At 38.8% G+C, this 25,117-nt stretch overlaps 2 protein-coding genes across 4 annotated transcripts in view; both read left to right on the top strand.

The window, feature by feature from the left end:
* The first annotated feature begins 2,623 nt into the window (after positions 1–2,623).
* LOC144642171 (protein TabA-like) lies at positions 2,624–4,054 on the top strand. Its single transcript, XM_078501157.1, has one exon. It carries the CDS (start codon positions 2,624–2,626, stop codon positions 4,052–4,054), a length of 1,431 nt encoding a protein of 476 aa, XP_078357283.1.
* A 6,056-nt stretch (positions 4,055–10,110) lies between these two features.
* The window catches only part of LOC144643154 (protein TabA-like), a 29,312-nt gene continuing 14,305 nt past the window's right edge, over positions 10,111–25,117 (top strand). Inside the window, exons 1-3 of one of the 3 annotated variants that reach the window (XM_078502315.1) lie at positions 14,819–14,865; positions 20,290–20,454; positions 23,263–23,307. The gene's annotated coding sequence lies outside the window, so the exon portion shown is untranslated. Of the gene's footprint in view, positions 10,147–14,818; positions 14,866–20,287; positions 20,455–23,262; positions 23,308–25,117 lie in introns of those variants that run through there. The other 2 variants (XM_078502316.1, XM_078502318.1) reach the window with 2 other exon arrangements.

Raw genomic sequence — 25,117 nt, 5'->3', positions numbered from 1 at the left:
CCTCGTTAAGTGTTCAACCAACTCCATGCTTCCTTCTCTATTAAGCCAGGACACGCGATCAAGGTAACAAACGCAGTTCATTGCAAGCAAATACTAAAAAAATAGGCAAAATTAAATCAAGATCATTGCGCCGGAAAACAATTTTTCAGTTTGTATGCAAATTGTCCATTTCAGATCGTGCGATGTTCTCTAGAGAGTTTTTCCCTTTTCTATCAGAAAATTATTAATGCATTTTCACCCGATTGATTTTTTTTAATTTGAAAAAAAAAAAACGCAAATGGCCTGAAATGGGACAGTACACAAACAAAGCTAAAAAAACTCACTTAGGTCTATTCATCTATCAAATTTCCCGTAAAACCAACAGGCAGGATATGATTTTCAAGATGGTCACGACTTTTTTAATGTAAACAAGTCTCGGATGAAACTTCAAGATCCATCTTCAGTATAAGTAACAGAACCCGCTAGTGGATGTGATATAAATACAAGAAGGACACAATATTCTGACGATGTGGTCACTTGTGATATGAATCGCGACGTTTCGACTGCATACTGCTAGTGTTCATCAGGCGATAAGGTCGACTGGTTACGAGTAACCAAGATGCTCCGCTGTGATTGGTTGGTTTTCAACAGCTGTGATTATATTGTTGCATTTTGATCCTGGCTCTTACGGTAGGTTGTTTCCTTGGCGGTTAGCTGTCGTACAGTTCTCCTGTTGTGGTGTTTCTTGATCAGAGGCATTCATGCTTGTAGAATTTCAATTCCACTGTCGCTGTTGATGTTGTTAGGGTGAAGTCTTCTGTAACTTGCCTCTTTGATCCTGCGTGTGTACCAGTGAGGAAAACGATCAATAAACTTTACTTTATTCGAAAGCGGGTGGTGTCCGGTGTTGTGGGCATGCTCTGAAGCGGCGGAGGTTTTTTATACGGGTGAGTCGGATGTCTCGGTCGTGCTCCTATATTCTGTCTTGTTTAGGTCTTCCAGTCTCTGCGATGCAGCATTCACAGGGAATCCTGTAAACCACGCCGTCTTGCTTAGCCAGGTTGGACAGCGTTTTTTGGACCGTACTAAGTGTGATGATTAGTGAAGTCTCCGACTTGAAAACAGCGCGTACGCATTGTTGTTGTATGCAGCGACGAAGTTGTTCGGATAGACCATGACGACTGATGAAGACTACCAGTGCGCAGTCGAAACGTCGCGATTCACATCACAAGTGACTACATCGTAAGGCAAACGATAATACTTTATTATTATTGTGCTTTACCACGATGAACAACAACAATCTGTTTTACGATATAAGTAATCTACTGGAGCCTCGAACATCGAAGGCATTGCGGGAAGTAATTAGACTAGAGTCTTTTGAATTGTTTTTATGTTAGAAGCATAGCTTAATCACTACAGCAAGGAAATACTCTAATCCGTATTTCTGGCAGTGGTTTGTTGCGGCTCGCGGTGGCTGGCGATCTACGAACCCACTGTGTTTACGATTCCTAGATTTCTTGAAAACATTTTCTGTTCAAAGGCGTTTGGTAATCATTTTTAAAAATTCTCAATGCTTTAAAAATCCCGGAGTTGAAATGGTCTTTCAGATAAACGAATTTTCATTCAGCAGTTTTCCTCCATATTTACTTGCCTGGATGAAAAAGGAATAACCAACAAAATGATAACCAAGCCTTAAAATGCTACATTCACCGTAGCGGTGAATACAGCGTCATAAGCCGAGCTTCTCTACCAAACAGAATGAACGATTCTAATGTTTCCCTCTGTAAATTATACTAATTATGAATAACAAAAGGCGCTGTTATTATTCAGTTAGGCGCATTCCATACGTGCTATAGCTATGCTGTCATTTTTTATATATATATTTTCGGTTGCATGGCGTATACGGACCACATTTTTGCTGATCATCAATCCATTTTGCCTCTTGCCATAGAAAGGATCACTGTATAACTATGGAGAGCGCAAAACGTTCTTCCAAAGACCAGAAGCTTGGCGAAAATTAAAAAGCACAACTAGAGTAGTTTAAGGTGGCCCGAACTTCTTGTTGCGCTGTCTATATTTGCTGTTGGTTCCTGATTACTCACTTTCTTTTTGATAAGGTTTTAGGGATCATTACCCTTGCAGATGACCGATAGCTTGGCTTCACTGTTCCGCTATTTGTGCGTCAATTGACATGGATGCATTAGCGTAGCATTTTTAGATACAATTTTACCAGTATTTTGTGCAGCAAATTGCATGGTCAGGATTGTCATGAAACTTTCTGATACAAAACGTGAGAGCTCTGAGGCTTATTTGCTAAAGTTTAGAAGAAATCTGTCTTTAGGTTTTAAATTAATGGACATTTTTGGTAAAAACTAGATTTTGAAAATATGTTCAAATCTCAAAAGATTTTATTCCGACTGAAAATCGAATGCCATTTTCCGTAAATTCGAACATTTTTCATTCAGGACGCAAAAATTCTAAGAAATCGGTGAAATCGTACCTACCAAAAAGCGTGATTCAAAAATGCAACTATCACGTAAATTAATAGGTTTGGGCCCCCTTAAATCCAAATAGTTTGCCGGCACTTTATCTGACGACGTGGCTTTATGTTTACAGTTCAGGATCCACACAGATTGAAGCCTAGATGGAAGACCACAGAGATGACGACGCAGTTTTAAGTAACAAAATGTTACCATGCAGCGAAGTAGAACTTAGAGGTTTGGCCTCCCAGTACCCAACTCCATTTTATCTCTACGACAAAGTCGGACTAGAGAACAGGGCCAAGTATCTCAATGCTAGCTTTGCTTGGACGAGATCATTAACCGGATCGACTTTCAAAAACCACTTCGCAGTCAAGGCAACACCTACTGCAATTATTTTGAAGATGCTACACGAGGAGTGTGACATGGGAATGGATTGCAGTTCACTTGAAGAGCTCATTCTCTGTGAAAGGCTGGGAATCAAAGGCGAAGATATCATGTTTACTTCAAACAACACCCCTTTTGAGGCTTACCGAAAGGCATTTGACATGGGTGCCATTATTAATTTGGACGATTATTCCCAAATTGATAACCTGAAAAAGGCGTTAGGAGGTGTCATGCCCGAGGTGATTGCATTTCGCTTCAATCCAGGTCCGGGTCACAACATTACATACAACGAGTACATTGGCAACCCTGCTGAATCGAAGTTTGGCATGACAAAATCCCAGCTGTTTTCCGCCTACAAGAAGAGCAAGGAATTTGGTGTTAAACGTTTTGGAGTGCACACGATGCTAGTGTCCAATTCCCTGGATATCGCGGATCTTGCCGAGACTGCTCGGATGATGTTCACATTGGCTGTGGAAATTAAGACCGAGACAGGAATCCGTGTTGAATTCGTTAACATGGGAGGTGGCATCGGCGTGCCTTACCATCCTGAAGATACGCCTGTTGACTTAGAAGATTTAGGCTTCCGAGTGAAATGTTTGTATGAAGAAATCGTTTTGCCACATCGAGATCTTCATCCCCTGCAGATCAAGTATGAATGCGGAGCAGCGATGACCGGTGATTTTGGCTGGCTGGTTTCACGTGTTATAAACATGAAAGACACATACAAACGTTTCCTCGGCGTCGATGCTGTGATGGTCGACCTCCTTCTTCCAGGCGTATTTGGCCAGTACCACGAGATTACCATCGTCAAAGATCAGTCTCCTCCGAACCACGTGCAAATGAATCTTCCTGATCACAAGTCTGTAGTCAGCGACCCTACCTATGACAGTCCGGATCACGAGAAAGACAAGGGGATGAGAATGTTCGACGTCGTTGGTTCCCTTTGTACGAATTTTGATAAGTTTGCTTCCGATCGGGTGCTGAATGTAATTCCAGGAATTGGTGATTTGTGCATCTTTCACAACGCAGGAGCGTATGGCCGCTGTCAGGATTTCAACTTTAACGCGTCTTTGCGACACGCAGAAATTTTGCGTGTTGCCTACAGTCAGTTTGAGGTGATCCGTCGAGCCGAAACTTGCGACGATTACTTCGCGACGATGAAATTTCCTCAGTCAGAACTGTGCAATGGTTGCATGGATGGAATGTAATAAAGCTTATTTTAAATCACAACTATCTATGTAATAACAATAATTTCTCATTAAGTGATATTATGTCCATCATGGCATGGATAGTTATGCTTGTTATTTGTGCTGGACATTTCCTATAAGAGTCAGATTTGAAATACTTCATGTATGGCAGGAAGTTTAATTGGGATAAAATTTACAATAAGACAAATCCCTTTATTTATCTTATCATTTACGTCAGGTTAGCCTTTGGCTGTTACTGGCACAGCGTTTTCTGTTATTTTTTGCTGGGCATTTCCTGTAAGGATCAGATTTGAAAAACTGCATTTAAGACTGGCAGGAAGTTAAATCGGTCTAAACCCTACAATAAAACAAATACCTTTATCTGTCTTATTACGTCAGGTCAGCTTATGGCTGCTACTGGTACTATGTAACCCAGTACTACCTGCCGCATGGTCGAGTGGTCGGCGATTAACCGGCTCCCCCACTAGCCATGCTAGTGAGGAGGGTGGCTGAGACACCCTGAAGGACTAAAATCAAGACCAGACAAAGGGCGGATGAGGTCTTTGGAGCCAATGGCCATCTAGCATCCTTGTTGTTTCCAATATATTTTTTTCCTCATTTGTAATTGTTTTTAGAAATGGTAGTTTATTAAGGTAGTTAAAAATGCTTGGTTATCTTCCTGAAGTTGAACTCGTGAAACACACATTTTGTTCACAAGACATGGATTCCATTTTCTTAGAAACCGTTCATATGGACGGTAGTTGCTATAGCAAGTTGGCAACTAAAAGCAGTTCATTCTTGTTAATGATTATGTAGCCATTTCGGTGCATCACTGAATGGAAGATTCAAGTTAACCAGTTCAAGTTCGAAACATCAGCTGCCGGATTACGACCACACCAATGAAACAACCAAGTAAAAGTGTCCGTGAAGTATTTACTGGGACTATCCTGAAAAACGTTCACCCCATAACAGTAGCTAACAGTCACTGAGAGATTCTGCTTGAACCTTGTGGAGTATACATACATACATACATAGACTTTATTTTCACTCGAATTTTAGAGTAGCTTTAAATATAATATTTATATTGTAGCTAATATAAACTAGTATAAACTCTACGGAATCAGTTAACTACCCTAAAATTATGTTCTATAAGTATTAGATATATGTTAATATCTAATAGTTATTGATGAAAAAGGAAACCTTGAAATAATTGCTTTTTTCTTTTCATTTATTGTTTAATTATTTTGGCATTAGGCTTTAGAGGGGTTTTGTAATTTAGTTTTCTGTATTGCTATTTGAATTTAGATCCCATAAAACCAATCGTAATCGAATATTATCGATTACTTTAATCGCCTGAAGGCGACTTAATTAAAAGGGCGAATAATATGAAAAAATCAAACTTTGGGATTATGTCACGGATTTTACCAGATTTTTGAACAGCCAAAATGTATATTTCTATCAAGGAAACCTAAAAATAATAGTCTAATTTCATTAAAAATTGCTATAATAGAGCACTGAAACTGTTAAACGAGCATCTTTGGGTGCGGATGGAAACAGATTGCAACTTGAAAAAGTAAGGCTTACTTTTTTATCTTGTTTCGGCACGTCTTCAAAAAATCGATATTTATAGCTGTAGCATGATTCCTATCCGCAAATTAAGGTTATATCTTCCTTAAGATATTCAAAGCTAGTGTTTTTATGGGTTAAGTTACCAACCACTCAATTTAAAACAGTTTAGACCAAAAATCTTTGAAATCCCCGTGACATAGCTCCTTTAACAATATTTATCAATTTATTTACTTAACAATATTTATCAATTTATTTACTCATCTTAATACTGAATATGAAGAAACATGCTTTGGGAATATTTTAACAATATTTATCAATTTATTTACTCATCTTAATACTGAATATGAAAAAACATACTTTGGGATTATTTTAACAATATTTATCAATTTATTTACTCGTCATTGTTTGGGTATAGATCTTAAATCTTGAATTCTCGGAAAAGTGTGTTCAGTCTTCAAGCGCACTAAATAGGCAAAATGTTAGATAAATTCAGTGTCAGTTTGTACTCGCACTTATACACTGGACAAATAGCTGGCTCTATTCTCAGATTAGTCAAACAGATGATTTCAGCTGTTCAGTCCTTTAACGAGGTGATTTTCTCCAAGCGAGCAGTACAAGTACATTAAGCGCGGCCAACTCTTACTTTTCCAAAAAAATGACGCATAAATACCTTTAAAAATCTCATTGTAAACTAGTTTCTTTCATTAACCTGACCTGTTTTCCTAAGTATATATACAAATTTAACTGATCTCAAATCAAAGTGCGCTTAATGTACTTGAAGACGCTTTTTATGTCACATTTCATTCGATTCAAACTTAGAATATCATACAGAAGCGCCGTTAATTGTCACCTATCTGAATTTAACATTGTAGATATATTGCAGAATACAATTTTCGTTCAAGCCAACCAACTAGTCGTCATTTTATATTAAACACATCGTTTAAAAACTCTCAAAAACTGAGTAGTAGCCTTCGAGCAGGCTCTCTATTGGGGAGTAACGTAAATCTCTTTCTTCGAGAGCGAAGGCGCGAGTTTTCGGCCAGCGAAGTGACCCGCGACGTTGCTCGCGGGCTCGCTTCACTCGCCCAGCGGCTCGCATCGCTCGCCGAAATCGGCATCGCGCCTTCGGCGCTCTCGAAGAATGAGATTTAACTGAGCAGCTGATGTCATTTTAACTATACCTAACAGTGTTACAGTGGAATCCCGATAACTCAGACCAAAAGTATTGTAAAAGTCGTTTCCCTCTCTTAGTCCAACACTGCAATTTTACCTCCGATGTCTCGAATTCCTCAGACTGTTCACAGTCCCCTATTTTCCTTGAAGTCGTAGAGCTCAATCGTTGCATTCGACGGGTCGCCCTCTTGGTTCCTGAACGCGAGCGAAAACTGGGGCAGGGACACGGGCTTTTTGTACTCTTCCCAGTTTTCGCTCGCGTTCAGGAACCAAGATGGCGGCCCGTCGAATGCAAAGATCGAGCCCTACGACTTCAAGGAAAAATAGAGGACTGTGAACAGTCTACGGACTCCTCGATTTTCGAACAAATTTTCGTTTCCCTTGGAGGTTCGAGAAATCGAGAATCCACTGCATGCAAAGTACGAGTTGTAAAATTCAGAAATATGAGATAAGTACAGGTCAGAAGTCAGTATACTTCACTTGTAACCAGCCTTAGAACTGAAAGATTAAAGCTACATCTGATCAACGCCAAATGCTGCAGAGTTGGTCCTGTACTTAAATCTGCCATGTAAGGTCATGTACCAATTGTCATAGAACTCCAATTCACTCACTCTTCAGTGAGTGCTGTGGTTTGTGATATCTGGTCATTTCCCAACATCATATGATCGTGAGTGAGTTGAAAATGGAAACGGAATGGCAAATAATCCACAGTTACCCAGGCTCGATTAGCAGCCGCTGTTTGGAAAATGAGCCCGCACTCCTCCCCGAAGAGAGGGAAGGAACAAACACCCGACTGGAAAGAGTGGTGGAAATCGAGTCTAAATTTGACAGTGTAAATGCAACAGGCCTTTTAATTTATAACAAACGGTCACACGGTGCAAAATCCTCCTTGCTTGATGGCAAGCTAGGCACTGGGACATCATCCAAAACAAAGAAAATTCAGGTTTGACTGGTTTAAGTGCCTTTGTTTTGGAGGTTGTCGCTTTCTTTGAAGATAAACATGCGAAAAACGATTACAAAGGAGCATAAAGTCCTTTAAAGAAGGCACGACTTACAAAAATATCAAACTTAACTCAAGCTGATTGTTAACTTCTCAAAGTGTTAGCGGTTTATGGCGCTAGATCGCACCTGCAACATGTAACTGAACGTTCATTGCTAAATTTAAATGTACCATGCATTAATGATAAGTGTACTCATACTTTAAAGGTCTCCGCACACGTGGGGTCAAGACGCAGGGACATGTCGCAGCGACATGAAGCAGCGACAAAATTATGTGTTGTTCACACTGAGAGGACGTGTAACAGGGACGTGAAGCAGGGGCATGTAGCAGCGACAAAAATAACAATGTGTACACACGCAAGAAAATATAGCGAGGACATGTCGCAGGGACATGTCCCCTCGTGTGTGCTGATAATTTTTGGCGCGTGCAACACGAATTCTTGCCAAGCGGCCCACACTGTCGGAGCTTATCCCGGTTTCCGTAGCATTAAGCGGCTAGGAATATTTCTACTCCCCCCTGAATGGGATGCTAGTCCATTGCAGGGTTCCCCCCCAGCATTATGTCGCCGGTACCCATTTATACACCTGGGTGGAGAGAGGCACTATGAGAGTAAAGTGTCTTGCCCAAGAACACAACACAAGTGACCCCGGCCGGGGCTCGAACTCGGACCGCTCGATCCGGAGTACGGCGCACTAACCATTAGGCCACCGCGCCTCCCATCAGTCAGCAACTAATTGTTAATTTATTGAAAGGAAACCGCCCCGGATCGGCACAAGACTAATTACGAAGAGTCATTTAGGAAATAAATAATCTTTTTCGAAAAGTAACACTTTTTAGAAATGCAACAATCGCAGAGATCTCCTGTAATTTAAACGCCATTAATTAACTAAAACAAGAATTTATTTATGCAACTTTAATACAACAACAAAAGTTTCGGACCTTAAAAGTACTTAAATTCAACCGGTTGGTTTGTTTCAGGGAAATTACAGTACTTAGTATTCAGCCGGCATATTGGTGTCTTTCTTTGGAACACCAATATCATATGCCCGCCATAAAATTGAACACGAAACAAAGTAAATTCTAGCATCAATGTTGTTCGCTATCACTTCATAGCTCCTAAACTATCGCTTTGATATTATTATCAGTATTATCAGGTTTAAAACTTAAGGAAAAAACGACATTAAATTTCTGTATTTGTGGACAATTTAGAAATTCGCTCATCTGGAAAATCGTTAATTTAAAAATGCTTTATTTCCGAAACGAGGGGCCAAATCAATACCCAAATTTGCATAGTGTTAATGTTTTTTATTTATGTCTAGAATATGTGAAAAGAACAGATTTGTAATATTAACCTTAAGATTTTATCGATTTGATTTTTAGATGAAATCAATTAAGCTGCAAACTTAGTCACACGCGCGAGAGGCGAGGCCATTACTTGGCTTCACACTAGAAGCAAAGTTAGTTTCAAGTAAACACTTGACTCAGGTGCACTTGAAAATCTCAAATCGCACTTAACAAACTTGGCTTCACACTTGATTACAAAGTATATTACTTGAGGTACAACGGCTGTCAACAGAAGTACATAATAATTATGTGCTTCTGCTGTCAATCATCTTCAGAATCGTGACAATGCTGCACGCCGCTTTCATTTGGCTTCATTTCCTATTGGTCAAGTGCGTTCTCAAGTGTGGTGTAGACCATACTTGGCGGCGTACTTCGGCTTCTTTGAACTACGAAAGTTTCTATGGTCACCAAGAAAAGTTCAAGTAAGTACGTTTTACCCCTTCACACTCAAGTAGGTTCCAAGTGCACTTAGACTATACTTACGAGCTCTAGTGTGAAGCCAAGTATTATTTTAGCCGCACTTGCTTCCACGTGAAGTCAGAATATGTTTGTTTCTTTTTGTATAACATTGTATGTTTATTTACATGCCTTCTATGCTTGTTTAGAAATGTTAAATAGTTCCTTCATGTAGCGAAAGGTTTCTCTTTTCATCAAGCTTTTGTTGTATCATTTTAGCAAAAGATGAATTTATTTATGAAATAATATTTGACATTCTAGTGCTTTTTATTACCGAAAAGTTGTTGACGCTTTGGTGTCATAATGACACCCTTTTCAAGTAAAATGTAACAAGATGCTACTAATCAAAGGAATCAAAGGAACTATGAAAGCGCAATCAGTCCCATAAGCGCTAATTTATTTATATAACACTAAAATCTCAATTGTTTTTGCAAAAGCCAATTTAAAAATACAATTTTGGTCGGCTGCTTTGTTATTTAAAATAAAAAGCTTGGAACTCTACAATCGAATGCTCTATTGCAGCCATCTTGGTCACTTTTTATTTGGGTTTACTTCGATTGAAGCCGCAAAGGTAAGAATTTCCTCATTTTTACATGTAGAAACTAAAAAATATGGCTAGTGCACAAATCTTTTTTGTGCACTAAAATTGTTTCAGAATTCGAATTTGAATTCTAACTTAGATGTGTAGTAATAATACTAAAACACCTACTTATGTAGGTCATTTGTTTACAGCGAACACCAATACAATTCAGCTGAGCGTAATTATTCTAAGAGATTTTAAAAAACCATTTGCAATGTTAGACTTATGTTTAGAAATAATCTGTAACTTTCAGTGCTTCACGAAAATTTAACATCAGAATAAACATGCATGCAAAGCCATTTCAGTTTTCTTTCGTTAAGTGTTGAACCAACTCCATGCTCCCTTCTCTATGAAGCCAGGACACGCGTATCAAAGGTAGCAAACGGAGTTCATAGGAAACAAAAAATAAAAAAATAGGCAAAATTATATCGAGATCATTGTGCCGGAATACAATTTTCCAGTTTGTATGCAAATTGCCCATTTCAGATCTAGTGATGTTCTCTAGAGAGTTTTCCCTTTATCTATCAAAGAATTATTTATTCATTTTCACGTGATTGATCATGATTTTTTTAATTTGAAAAAAATCGCAAATAGTCTGAAATGGGACAGAAAACAAGTAAAGCTAAAAAAGGTCTATTCATTTATCAAATTTCCGTAAAAACAACAGGCAGAATATGATTTTCAAGATGGTCACGACTTTTTTAATGTTAACAAGTCTCGGATAAAACTTCAAGATCCATCTTCAGTACAAGTAACAGAACCCGCTAGTGGATGTGATATAAATACAAGAAGGACACAATATTCTGACGATGTGGTCACTTGGGATATGAATCGCGACGTTTCGACTGCAAACTGCTAGTGTTCATCAGGCGATAAGGTCGACTGTTACGAGTAACCAAGATGCTACGCTGTGATTGTTGCATTTTGATCCTGGCTCTTACGGTAGGTTGTTTCCTTGGCGGTTAGCTGTCGTACAGTTCTCCTGTTGTGGTGTTTCTTGATCAGCGGCATTCATGCTTGTAGAATTTCAATTCCACTGTCGCTGTTGATGTTGTTAGGGTGAAGTCTTCTGTAAATTGCCTCTTTGATCCTGCGTGTGTACTAGTGAGGAAAACGATCAATAAACTTTACTTCATTCCAAAGCGGGTGGTGTCCGGTGTTGTGGGCATGCTCTGAAGCGGCGGAGGTTCATGTTTTATACGGGTGAGTCGGATGTCTCGGTCGTGCTCCTTGATTCTGTCTTGTTTAGGTCTTCCAGTCTCGGCGACGGCATTCACAGGGAATCCTGTAAACCACGCCGTCTTGCTTAGCCAGGTTGGACAGCGTTTTTTGGACCGTACTAAGTGTGATGATTAGTGAAGTCTCCGACTTGAAAACAGCGCGTACGCATTGTTGTTGTATGCAGCGACGAAGTTGTTCGGATAGACCATGACGACTGATGAAGACTACCAGTGCGCAGTCGAAACGTCGCGATTCACATCACAAGTGACTACATCGTAAGGCAAACGATAATACTTTATTATTATTGTGCTTTGCCACGATGAGCAACAACAACCTGTTTTACGATATAAGTAATCTACTGGAGCCTCGAACATCGAACACATTACGGAGAGTAATTAGACTAGAGTCTTTTGAATTGTTTTTATGTTAGAAGCATAGCTTAATCACTACAGCAAGGAAATACTCTATTAAACTCGTATTTCTGGCAGTGGTTTGTTGCGGCTCGCGGTGGCAGGCGATCTACGAACCCACTGTGTTTACGATTCCTAGATTTCTTGAAAACATTTTCTGTTCAAAGGCGTTTGGTAATCATTTTTAAAAATTCTCAATGCTTTAAAAATCCCGGAGTTGAAATGGTCTTTCAGATAAACGAATTTTCATTCAGCAGTTGTTCTCCATGTTTACTTGCCTGGATGAAAAAGGTGGCGTGGCTTTGTAACCAAGCCTTAAAATGTTACATTCACTGTAGCGGTGAATACAGCGTCATAAGCCGAGCTTCTCTACCAAACAAAATGAACGATTCTTATGTTCCCCTCTGTAAATTATACTAATTATGAATAACAACGGGCACTGTTATTATCCAGTTAGCCGCACTTCATACGTGCTATAGCTATGCTGTCATTTTATATATATATATATTTTTTTCGGTTGCATGGCTATACGGACCACATTTTTGCTAATCATCAATCCATTTTGACTCTTGCCATAGAAAGGATCACTGTATAACTATGGAGAGCGCAAAACGTTCTTCCACAGACCAGAAGCTTGGCGAAAATTAAAAAGCATAGCTATTTCATTTATGTCCCCGTGTTTGGTATTAATAATGGTAATAGGACTGAGTGGAGTACAATTCGGTCTGTAATCATACGAGTGATAAACAAAATCGGACGACCGCGAAGCGGGAGTCCGATTTGTTTAATCACGAGTATGATTACAGACAGAATTGGACGACACGAAGTCCTGTTACCAATTAATCAAAACTATGACAAAATTTGAGAAACAAACTAACCTTTAGTCAAATGGTTTAACGTTTTTATAAAAACTGAAAAACATAACAGTTTACTCAACAAAATGCACAACAACAGCGCGCGCAAAATGACGCGTACTGTCCAATTACACAGGCATGACGCGTAAACTGTCCTATTACACTGTCCTATTACAAGCATGACGCGTACACTGTCCTATTAGTGCTCAAATCGGGCTGCTGATAACCAATCACCGATCGAGAATTTTGTTATAGTTTTGATTAAAGCCAAAACACGTCTATTGCATCCTTGCATATTAAAACAAGGGTTCAAAGCCTCCATTGAGTCCAAGTTTTAATACTTTTATTATTGTTGCTGTAAATAATAACAGCCTATAAAAAGTACAGCTGATTGTGATAATAGCTTAGTGAGCTCACCAAGAGAATAGTTATCAGCATAGATTGATAAAGAAAAAGACACGCAAGTCTGCACTCAGGAAGCCTGTTATTCTCGTCAGGGGCACAGTGACAGACCAGTTAGAGAGTTCATGTATAATTTTGACGACAAACGTAGGGTGTAAGCGCGCGCGCGGGGAGACGTTACATTAATCTTTGTATCCGTTGTGTGACGAACTGTTCAACGAAAAAACCAACCCAGGGTGAATCTCTCTAACCACGTTTCAAACTCAAATAAATTCAAATTTGCGCACTTAAACCGCCATAACTTGCTGGAAAACTTAAAATTAAAAAATCCGCTTCTGTTATGACACTCTAGAGGTATTGACTGATTAGTTTTTGACAAGATCACAGTGTGCTGTCTCCTACTCGTTCCGCAAACTCTGCCACAAAATCATGTTTTTCCCAATTTGGCACTAACGAGGCTTTAACATTGCCGTTAAATGCAATCTACCAAATAAAAGATGCATTCACAATCTTTCATCATTTTTATGTCTCTGTAAAATTTGAGCTTAATCGCACCCATAACAGCCGAGAAATAAGTGTTTTAAAAGATGCAGGTCAAGCAAAATTTTCCCTTTATGAATTTATTCATGCTGTTGGTATCCCCCCGACCTTAAGTGTACTCATACTTTAACACGATGAGTCAGCAACTAATTGTTAATTTATTGAAAGGAAACCGCGCCGGATCGCCACAAAACTAATTACGAAAAGTCATTTAGGAAATAAATCATCTTTTGCGAAATGTAACACTTTTTAGAAATGCAACAATCGCAGAGATGTCCTGTAATTTAAACTCCATTAATTATATTTATGCAACTTTAATACAACAACAAAATTTTCGGACCTTAAAAGTACTTAAGAGGCTGTCTTTCTGAAAAAACACCCACTCAAATTCGTTGTTCGTTGCCAATCAGTGGTGTTTATTATATCCTTGATTTCGCATTTCCAGGTAAATTGAGGGAGAACTTGCTACTTTCTTAGAAAACTACAAATGTTTATGAACAAATTGATACAGAAAATGTCGGTGTTCGATGCGAATGAAATATTTGACAGCGGCTCGAAAAATGACTATTTTTCTATTTTTCCAGACGTTGCGGCAGGCCCGAAGGGGCAAAATATTAAATGGCTCCTAACACTGCCAGAAAATCATTTTGAATCAAACCCAATCTGTTTTAGTCTTCTAGTTGCCAGAGTTTCAGGCAAAATTATTTTTTGACGCGAATTTGAGTGGGTGTTTTTCAGAAAGACGGCCTCTTAAATTCAACCGGTTGGTTTGTTTCAGGGAAATTTAATACAGTATTTAGTATGCAGCCGGCATATGTCTTTATTTGGAGCACCATCATGACCGCCATAAAATTGAAGACGAAACAAAGTAGATTCTAGCATCAATGTTGTTCGCTTTTACTTCATAGCTCCCAAACTATCACTTTTAAATTATTATTAGGTTTGAAAATTAAAGAAAAAAAAGACATTATAATATCTTTTTTTGTGACAATTTAGAAATACGCTCATCGTTAAATAAAAATGTTTCATTTCCAAAACGAGGGACCGAAACAATATCCAAATTTGCTTTTTAAGTCTAGAATATGCGAAAAGAATAGAATGCTATTACGACCAACTTTGGTCACTTTGGTATTTGTGCTAGACGAGGTGAGTGAACAAGACACGTAAAGACATTGTCTTTCGCACTATTCTGTCATTTACCTCATAATTTATATTTATTTTCCCGTATTGTTTTGCAGGATTACGATTTGTTGTTTGCGTTTATTTGGATTGAAGCCGCAAAGGTACGAATTTTTTCTTCTTCACATCTACGACATCTTATTAGTTTAATGCAAACGCGGTCTGAAACGCCGCAATGTTACAACATTTGAGCGAATCTTAGCATCTTAATGTTAGTATTTTAGGTGGGTTTAAATTACTTTTTTATTTTAATTGTTAGTGCCCCAATTCAGGGGTTCTTTTACTGCTGCTTTAGCTTGACACTTATTAAATTAAGGTTTTATTATTACTTCGATTATATATTACTCCCAACATAACGTTGGTAGCCTCTATTGCGGGAGATTTTGAAAGCACTGCAGGGGCGTAGCCAGCTTTTTGAAGAGTTGTAGGCCTGTTAAAGGGCCGCTTTTTTTGTGGAGAAGGAAGTTTATTTTTGGATCAAGACTCTCCAAAAACGGGGGGTGGGCGGTGTATAATATTTTTCATATGAAGGCCTCCAATGATGATATAGGCGACCGTAACCTCAAAATGAGCCCGGGGGGGGGGGGGGAGGGTCCGGGGAGGCGGGGAGGCGGGGACATGCTCCCAGAAAAAAATTTGAAATGCAGTTGCTCGAAAATGCAATTTCCAGCAAAAAAAGTGCGGTTCATGACTATTTTTATCGACCGGCGCAAAACAGTAGTTTTGCACAAACATTTTTTCAGATACAAATGCTATAAAGGAAATCTCAACAGACGTCAGTAAAAGACCCTATAGGCATCAGTAGACTGCCGGTGACCTGCTTTTATTGAAATCCCTGCTGAAAAAAGCTTTCTCCTTCGCTTTCTGCTGATGTTATGTGTATTTCACAGCACCTAAGTTGGAACATTTCATAGGAGGGAATAGCGCCAGTTTTCACTCCTTCCAAAATAAAACACTTATGTCGTTTACGGCGCATGCCATTGTGCGGTTGTCTGTCATCTTGCCAGTCTAAAGGGCTCCAAAGTTTGCACTTGCTACTGAAATGAGCCTTGATCTCATCGCGAGTGGGTAGTTGTGAAATATATAATGAGCCTCTCTATGAGTACCCACGGTCTTTGTTTTCTTCGCAATTTTTTTTGCAAATCTTCGTTTTTTTTCAAAGCAGATCTTCGGTTTACGGATTGAAAAGGTTTGAACGTTTACTCAGTGTAATTAGGGCCTGTTTACATGATTCCGGAATGACTTTCATTCCGGAACGAGTTTCGTTCCGGAATGAAGTTCGTTCTGTAATTACATGACAGAGTCGACCGGTTCAACCAAAGGCATTTTCACGTGCGCGGTTTTCGTGCGAGATCAAAACAAGGTGGCGCATGTTTCGCGCGAAATCAAAACAGGATGGCGCATGCTTCGCGCAAACATGTTTTTGTGCCCATTAATGGTCGTATCTGCAATTTTAACATGGACGGCGGAGCATTTTTTCAACTAGGGGGGCTGATTAGTGACTTGAAGTGGGGGGGGGGAGCTTAAGAGACTCTTCTCTTATTAATTCTTTATTTTTTCTGTAAAAGTGGGGGGGCTAAAGCCCCCCCAGACCCCCCGGCTCCGCCGTCCCTGTTTAACGAGTAATTTGACCATAGAGCTGCTTCAGTTTGGGCTAAATAGTAAATGCTATTACGTTTTTTCGCTCTGAATTCAAACTGTGGAGTCCGTATGCGGTTTCACGAGTTGTGGTTTCATCTCGGAACGAAATTCGTTCCGTGTTTATATGATACCAGAACGAAATGTCATTCCAGAACGAAACTTTCATTCCGGAATGAAAACCGGAATGAACTCATTCCAGAATGACTTGACTTTCGTCTCGGTATCATGTAAACAGATACAGAGAAATGTATGGGGATGGAATGAACTCGTTCCGGAATGAAAGTCATTCCGGAATCATGTAAACAGGCCCTAATCCGAGTTTCGACACTTTTGTATCTGAGTGTTCAATTTGATCACGTGAATTTTGGTCAATTTCAGATCCTTAAATCTTGAGATCTTCGTTTTTTCTGCTGTAATCTTCGCGTCTTCGATTTCTTAGGAAATACCCATAGAGAGGCTTTATAATGCTATGGTACCTTATGAATTGTTTTCAATTTATCTTGAAAGAGTTCATGAGAGTTTCAGTATGAATTTTTCGTCATCAACACATTTTGAAAATACGGGTTGGTTGAAAAATTTGTAGGCCCGGGCCTACGGGCCTATAGGCTGGCTACGCCCCTGCACTGTTCGCAGACATCAGTCCGTTTCTTGAAGACCATCGCGAGTCATTTTAACAGGAAGTTACATAACGTTTCAATGACTCTATATCATCATTTTTAAATTAAAATGTACAGGATTAAACGTTTTATATAAGCAGCAATCTTATGGCCAGTGCACAACTTCCCAAATTATTTCAGAATTCGAACTTTCCAACGTTGAATTCTAAGTTAGATTTGAAGTAATACGATTGAATCCCATACAACTTATGTAGGTTATTTGTTTACAGCGAACACAAATATGATTCAACTGAAAAAAAAAATACTGAGTGCACGTTTTTAAAAATCATTCGCAATGTTAGACGTATCTTCAGAAATAATCGTTTACTTTTGGAAATTTAAACTAGGAATAAACACGCAATATTCTTTTCTTTCCTAAAGTGTTTTATCAACTCTCCCCCTTCTGACTCGTGATACAGGACTCGTGATAACTGTAAACGTACGTCACAGAAGGAGGTATAACATAACAAGCGGCGTTTATATAGTAAGCAAAAAAGAAGTCACTTCTGAAAACTTATACAATCAAATTCACTGCAATGTATTTATAGACCAAAATGGTACATTTATTCCAAGATATCTTACGAGAAATAATGCCAGTATTCATTTACAAATAGTGAGCATGGATACATATAGCCTGATGTCGCCGTTTTAAGGGTTTAACGAGCTTGTGAATATTTAAAGCGCCAGGTCATGGATGCGAAATTGATACACCGTTTTGCACGCAGACCTCCTCTCTTATCTGCGGAATAATTAGCCATGAAATTGTGTTTACAGTCTAGCGTTCATATCCCACCAGTGCCATCGGCTGCTTAGTAACACTCGCTCGACGGAACTTTCAATAGAATAGGAAGCTGTATCAGTTTGTAGACCGTTCAAATTGATCCTCGATTCTGCGGACCAACGTCAAGCAAGTGGATTACCGAACAGAATGGCAAGTCCCTCTCCAAAATACGCCTCCTTTTTTTAATTTCGCAAAAAACAAAACAAAAAAAAAACAATTAAACTCCATAACATATCTCCCACAAAGATAGCCCAGACCCCCAAAAGTTGTCCGGCTGGCAAGCAAATATCTATAAACAAAGGAAAGGCGTTATGTTAGCTTTATATTTTGGATTCTGTTAGTAAGAAATTAATTTAATTCACAAGTGACTACCGTATTTACTCGAATAAGCGCCGCCCCCGAATAAGCGCCGCCTCGAATAAGCGCCGCATTCGGGACAAAAATGTTAATAAGCGCCGCCCCCGAATAAGCGCCGCAGTCCCGATGGGGCGCTTACTCGAGGAATTCCGTATAAACAAAAATAGCACTACAAAGAAGCTCTGAAACAGCCTTGGAAATTCCTTTTCATCATAAGCGATGTTTCGCAGTTCAAAGTTATGTTTTACCGCTTGTCTATCAAAAATTCTAACAATACGTAGTTCTGTTAACATTGTGAAGGCCGTGAGCTTTTTCGGGACAGCAAGCGCAACTACTCTCTTCCGTAAAGTACGAATCCTGACAATCAAAAGATTCTTCTTTTATCTAATATAGAAGTTTCGTTTAGATTCGATTCTTTGCGGCGTCCAAATTTTAAATTAGCGTTGCCCTCAATAAAGCGCCGCCCTCGAATAAGCGCCGCACTTGTGGCGCGAAAAATTAAATAAGCGCGGCGGCGCTTATTCGATTAAATATGGTAGCCTAGAAAATAATGCGTTTTCCGTGCCAGCTCACCAATACTTGACTGTGGTGGAGCATTTCAAAGCGGTATCTTTCTCCTCTCTCGGAATACTTCATCTTACGAATGCGTTTAAGAAATAAAATCTAATCGTACCGATGCCACTTACGTATAAATAACCGCTCGCTGGTTTCGACAGAAAAAAAGTTTCTATATGGCAGTTGCTGAATGCTAAAAGAAATAACTGTATTGACAATAATTTGGAGCAATGTCGTTTGAAATACTTCTACCGAAGGCGCCCTTAAACAATTATCTCCAAACTATGTATCAACAAAATAAGAAGGACGGTTACATAAATGAAGGCGCATGCTTAAAGGGCGGTAGATTTTACTGAAAGCGCTAGCGCGCTTGAAGTAACCGTTGGGGATAACAATGGCGCGCTTATTACTTACTGAATCCGCTTACGAGCACTTCTTGCATTGCGCGTAATGTTTTCTTGTTATCATTTTCGATTGGAATACTTTATATTACGAACGCTACTTTTGCTGGCCATTAACCTCATTTTGATTTCAGCTGTACAATTTTCGCTAGTATAGAGTGAATTGTCACAAAAAGAAAAGGCTGGAAAATGCTTTTCACAGGCAAGAAGTTTTGCTTTTTCACGCATAATAAATGAATTCAATTCTGTTCTGTTCAATAAGTGAAGAAACTTTTAAAAAAATATCTTGCCGAGACGTGACCACAAATAGAGGTTGTGAGCTTGTGGGTTAACATAATAACTGAATCAGTCATTTACAAAAATATTACTAATAGCCTGCGAACAGGGTAGGGCTTGGATCACACGCGCGAGCGGCGAAGCCATTCAGGCCATTTAGCTACACTTGCTCCCACGTAAAGTCAGAATATGTCTGTTTCTTTTTGCATTAATTTGTATAATAACATACTATTTATTTCCATACCTTACTTGTTTAATAATGGGAACGCCACTCTTATAGCAAAACGTTTCTTTTATCGACAAACTTTTGCAATATCATTTTAGCAAAAGCCAATAGCAACTGTAAAATGGCTGAAATCAAATTCACTCAAGTTATTTCTAGAAAGAAGAAGACAACCAAAAAAATTGTACATTCGCTAAAATTTTCTTCCCATTTTGCCCTCTTGTACCAGACGTAATTATTCAGCAGACGGTAATTTGGTGGAGAGATACTTTTTCTATTTTGTGACATATCCGTTATTCTGCTGCCAAAAGCGGAGCACTATACCTTAAAAGCTCAGGAGACTTCATTGATTTAACAGAAATAACAAAATCTCGCTGTGATACTCATGCGGGAAGTTCAGAAAGGGGAGAAAACATTACGCCCTTACTTGATAATTGAATTTTAATAAAATTTAGAATTGAACAATATTCAAATTGCCACACGTAGCACTTCAATAGAATGCTATTACGACCAACTTTGGTCACTTTGGTATTTGTGCTAGACGAGGTGAGTAAACAAGACACGTAAAGACATTGTCTTTCGCACCGTTCTGTGATTTACCTCATGATTTGTATTTATTTTTCCGTATTGTTTTGCAGGATTACGATTTCTTGTTTGCGTTTATTTGGATTGAAGCCGCAAAGGTACGAATTTCTTCATCTTCACATCTACGACATCTTATTAGTTTAATGCAAACTCGGTCTGAAACGCCGCAATGTTACAACATTTGAGCGAATCTTAGCATCTTAATGTTAGTATTTTAGGTGGGTTTAAATTACTTTTTTATTTTAATTGTTAGTGCCCCAATTCAGGGGTTCTTTTACTGCTGCTCCTCCCCTCTTATCTGCGGAATAATTCGCCATAAAATTGCGTTAACGGTTTAGCGTTCATATCCCACCAATGCCATCGGCTGCTTAGTAACACTCAGTCGTCGGAACTTTCAAAAGAATAAGAAACTGTATCAATTTGTAGACCGTTCAAATTGATCCTTTAAACAATCATGACTGTGGGATTTTTCCCCTATTTTTATAAGGTAGAAATTTTAGAATTCGGTCAAAATGTATCAAAACGAAAGGCAAGTTCGCGTTTGCCGTTTGTCGTATAATGTCATGCTTAATCTCTCTAATGTTATTATACATTGACAAATAGTGAGCATGGATACATATAGACTGATGTCGCCGTTTTAAGGGTTTAACGAGCTTGTGAATATTTAAAGCGCCAGGTCATGGATGCGAAATTGATACACCGTTTTGCACGCAGACCTCCTATCTTATCTGCGGAATAATTAGCCATGAAATTGTGTTTACAGTCTAGCGTTCATATCCCACCAGTGCCATCGGCTGCTTAGTAACACTCGCTCGACGGAACTTTCAATAGAATAGGAAGCTGTATCAGTTTGTAGACCGTTCAAATTAATCCTCGATTCTGCGGACCAACGTCAAGCAAGTGGATTACCGAACAGAATGGCAAGTCCCTCTCCAAAATACGCCTCCTTTTTTTATTTCGTAAAAAAAAAAAACAAAAAAACAAAACAAAAACCAATTAAACTCCATAACATATCTCCCACAAAGATAGCCCAGACCCCCAATAGTTGTCCGGCTGGCAAGCAAATATCTATAAACAAAGGAAAGGCGTTATGTTAGCTTTATATTTTGGATTCTGTTAGTAAGAAATTAATTTAATTCACAAGTGACTAGCCTAGAAAATAATGCGTTTTCTGTGCCACCACTTGACTGTGGTGGAGCATTTCAAAGCGGTATCTTTCTCCTCTCTCGGAATACTTCATCTTACGAATGCGTTTAAGAAATAAAATCTAATTATACCGATGCCACTTACGTATAAATAACCGCTCGCTGGTTTCGACAGAAAAAAAGTTTCTCTATGGCAGTTGCTGAATGCTAAAAGAAATAACAGGCCTACTCTGGGACCCAAAATCGCCCAAAGTCGCCCAAAATCGCTCAAAATCGCCTAAAGTCGCCCAAAGTCGCCTAAAGTCGCCCAAAGTTGCTCAAAGTCGCTTTAAATAGTATAGATATTTTCTGTAACAATGCTTTATGGTGTACCATGATGATTCCATGTACATGTATACCACAACTGTACTTAGGTCGGTCACCTAAAATTGCCTAAAAGGTCACCTAAAATTGCCTAAAGTCGCTCAAAATCGCCCAAAGTCGCCTAAAGTCGCCCAAAATTGCCCAAAATCGCTCGTAATTTTGGACAAAATAAGCTAAAATCGCCTAAAGTCGCCTTAAGTCGCCCAAAGTTACGGCGACTTTGGGTCCCAGAGTAGGCCTAATAACTGTATTGACAATAATTTGGAGCAATGTCGTTTGAAATACTTCTACCGAAGGCGCCCTTAAACAATTATCGCCAAAGTATGTATCAACAAAATAAAAAGGACGGTAACATTGATGAAGGCGAATGCTTAAAGGGCGGTAGGGATAACAATGACGCGCTTATTACTTACTGAATCCGCTTACGAGCACTTCTTGCATTGCGCGTAATGTTTTCTTGTTATCATTTTCGGTTGGAATACTTTACGAACGCTACTTTTGCTGGCCATTAACCTCATTTTGATTTCAGCCGCACAACTTTCGCTAGTATAGAGTGAATTGCCACAAAAGGAAAAGGCTGGAAAATGCTTTTTACGGGCAAGAAGCTTGGCTTTTTCACGCATAATAAATGAATTCAATTCTGTTCTGTTCAATAAGTGAAGAAACTTTTAAAAAAATATCTTGGCGAGACGTGACCACAAACAGAGGTTGTGAGCTTGTGGGTTAACATAGTAACTGAACCAGTCATTTACAAAAATATTACTAATAGCCTGCGAACAGGGTAGGGCTTGGATCACACGCGCGAGCGGCGAAGCCATTCAGGCCATTTAGCTACGCTTGCTGCCACGTAAAGTCAGATTATGTCTGTTTCTTTTTGCATTTATTTGTATACATATTAATGTCCATATACTTCTTTAAAAATGGGAACGTCATTCTTATGGGAAAAAAGTTTCTTTTATCGACAAACTTTGGTATATCATTTTAGCAAAATCCAATTGCAACTGTAAAATGGCTGGAATCAAATTCACTCAAGTTATTTGTCGAAAAAAGCAGACAATTAATTATATTCATTTTGGACAATTTTCTTCCCATTTTGCCCTCTTGTACCAGACGTAATTATTCAGCAGACGGTAATTTGGTGGAGAGATACTTTTTCTATTTTGTGACATATCCGTTATTCTGCTGCCAAAAGCGGAGCACTATACCTTAAAAGCTCAGGAGACTTCATTGATTTAACAGAAATAACAAAATCTCGCTGTGATACTCATGCGGGAAGTTCAGAAAGGGGAGAAAACATTACGCCCTTACTTATAATTGAATTTTAATAAAATTTAGAATTGAACAATATTCAAATAGCCACGCGGAGCAATTCAATAGAATGCAATTACGACCAACTTTGGTCACTTTGGTATTTGTGCTAGACGAGGCGAGTAAACAAGACACGTAAAGACATTGTCTTTCGCACTGTTCTGTGATTTACCTCATGATTTATATTTATTTTTCCGTATTGTTTTGCAGGATTACGATTTCTTGTTTGCGTTTATTTGGATTGAAGCCGCAAAGGTACGAATTTCTTCATCTTCACATCTACGACATCTTATTAGTTTAATGCAAACTCGGTCTGAAACGCCGCAATGTTACAACATTTGAGCGAATCTTAGCATCTTAATGTTAGTATTTTAGGTGGGTTTAAATTACTTTTTTATTTTAATTGTTAGTGCCCCAATTCAGGGGTTCTTTTACTGCTGCTCCTCCCCTCTTATCTGCGGAATAATTCGCCATAAAATTGCGTTAACGGTTTAGCGTTCATATCCCACCAATGCCATCGGCTGCTTAGTAACACTCAGTCGTCGGAACTTTCAAAAGAATAAGAAACTGTATCAATTTGTAGACCGTTCAAATTGATCCTTTAAACAATCATGACTGTGGGATTTTTCCCCTATTTTTATAAGGTAGAAATTTTAGAATTCGGTCAAAATGTATCAAAACGAAAGGCAAGTTCGCGTTTGCCGTTTGTCGTATAATGTCATGCTTAATCTCTCTAATGTTATTATACATTGACAAATAGTGAGCATGGATACATATAGACTGATGTCGCCGTTTTAAGGGTTTAACGAGCTTGTGAATATTTAAAGCGCCAGGTCATGGATGCGAAATTGATACACCGTTTTGCACACAGACCTTCTCTCTTATCTGCGGAATAATTAGCCATGAAATTGTGTTTACAGTCTAGCGTTCATATCCCACCAGTGCCATCGGCTGCTTAGTAACACTCGCTCGACGGAACTTTCAATAGAATAGGAAGCTGTATCAGTTTGTAGACCGTTCAAATTAATCCTCGATTCTGCGGACCAACGTCAAGCAAGTGGATTACCGAACAGAATGGCAAGTCCCTCTCCAAAATACGCCTCCTTTTTTTATTTCGTAAAAAAAAAAAAAAAAAAAAAAAAAAAACAAAAACCAATTAAACTCCATAACATATCTCCCACAAAGATAGCCCAGACCCCAAAAAGTTGTCCGGCTGGCAAGCAAATATCTATAAACAAAGGAAAGGCGTTATGTTAGCTTTATATTTTGGATTCTGTTAGTAAGAAATTAATTTAATTCACAAGTGACTAGCCTAGAAAATAATGCGTTTTCTGTGCCACCACTTGACTGTGGTGGAGCATTTCAAAGCGGTATCTTTCTCCTCTCTCGGAATACTTCATCTTACGAATGCGTTTAAGAAATAAAATCTAATTATACCGATGCCACTTACGTATAAATAACCGCTCGCTGGTTTCGACAGAAAAAAAGTTTCTCTATGGAAGTTGCTGAATGCTAAAAGAAATAACTGTATTGACAATAATTTGGAGCAATGTCGTTTGAAATACTTCTACCGAAGGCGCCCTTAAACAATTATCGCCAAAGTATGTATCAACAAAATAAAAAGGACGGTAACATTGATGAAGGCGAATGCTTAAAGGGCGGTAGGGATAACAATGACGCTCTTATTACTTACTGAATCCGCTTACGAGCACTTCTTGCATTGCGCGCAATGTTTTCTTGTTATCATTTTCGGTTGGAATACTTTACGAACGCTACTTTTGCTGGCCATTAACCTCATTTTGATTTCAGCCGCACAACTTTCGCTAGTATAGAGTGAATTGCCACAAAAGGAAAAGGCTGGAAAATGCTTTTTACGGGCAAGAAGCTTGGCTTTTTCACGCATAATAAATGAATTCAATTCTGTTCTGTTCAATAAGTGAAGAAACTTTTAAAAAAATATCTTGGCGAGCCATGACCACAAACAGAGGTTGTGAGCTTGTGGGTTAACATAGTAACTGAACCAGTCATTTACAAAAATATTACTAATAGCCTGCGAACAGGGTAG

The sequence above is a fragment of the Oculina patagonica genome, chromosome 2 (genome assembly GCF_052425735.1).
Source record: "Oculina patagonica isolate OP01 chromosome 2, crgOcupat, whole genome shotgun sequence".
Lineage (NCBI taxonomy): Eukaryota > Metazoa > Cnidaria > Anthozoa > Scleractinia > Oculinidae > Oculina > Oculina patagonica.
The sequence above is the reverse complement of the archived record's forward strand: the minus strand, read 5'-3'. Positions and strand labels throughout refer to the sequence as shown.

Coding starts and splice junctions, on each gene's coding strand:
- LOC144642171 (XM_078501157.1), top strand. CDS start 2,624: ATGGAAGACCACAGAGATGACGACGCAGTTTTAAGTAACAAAATGTTA.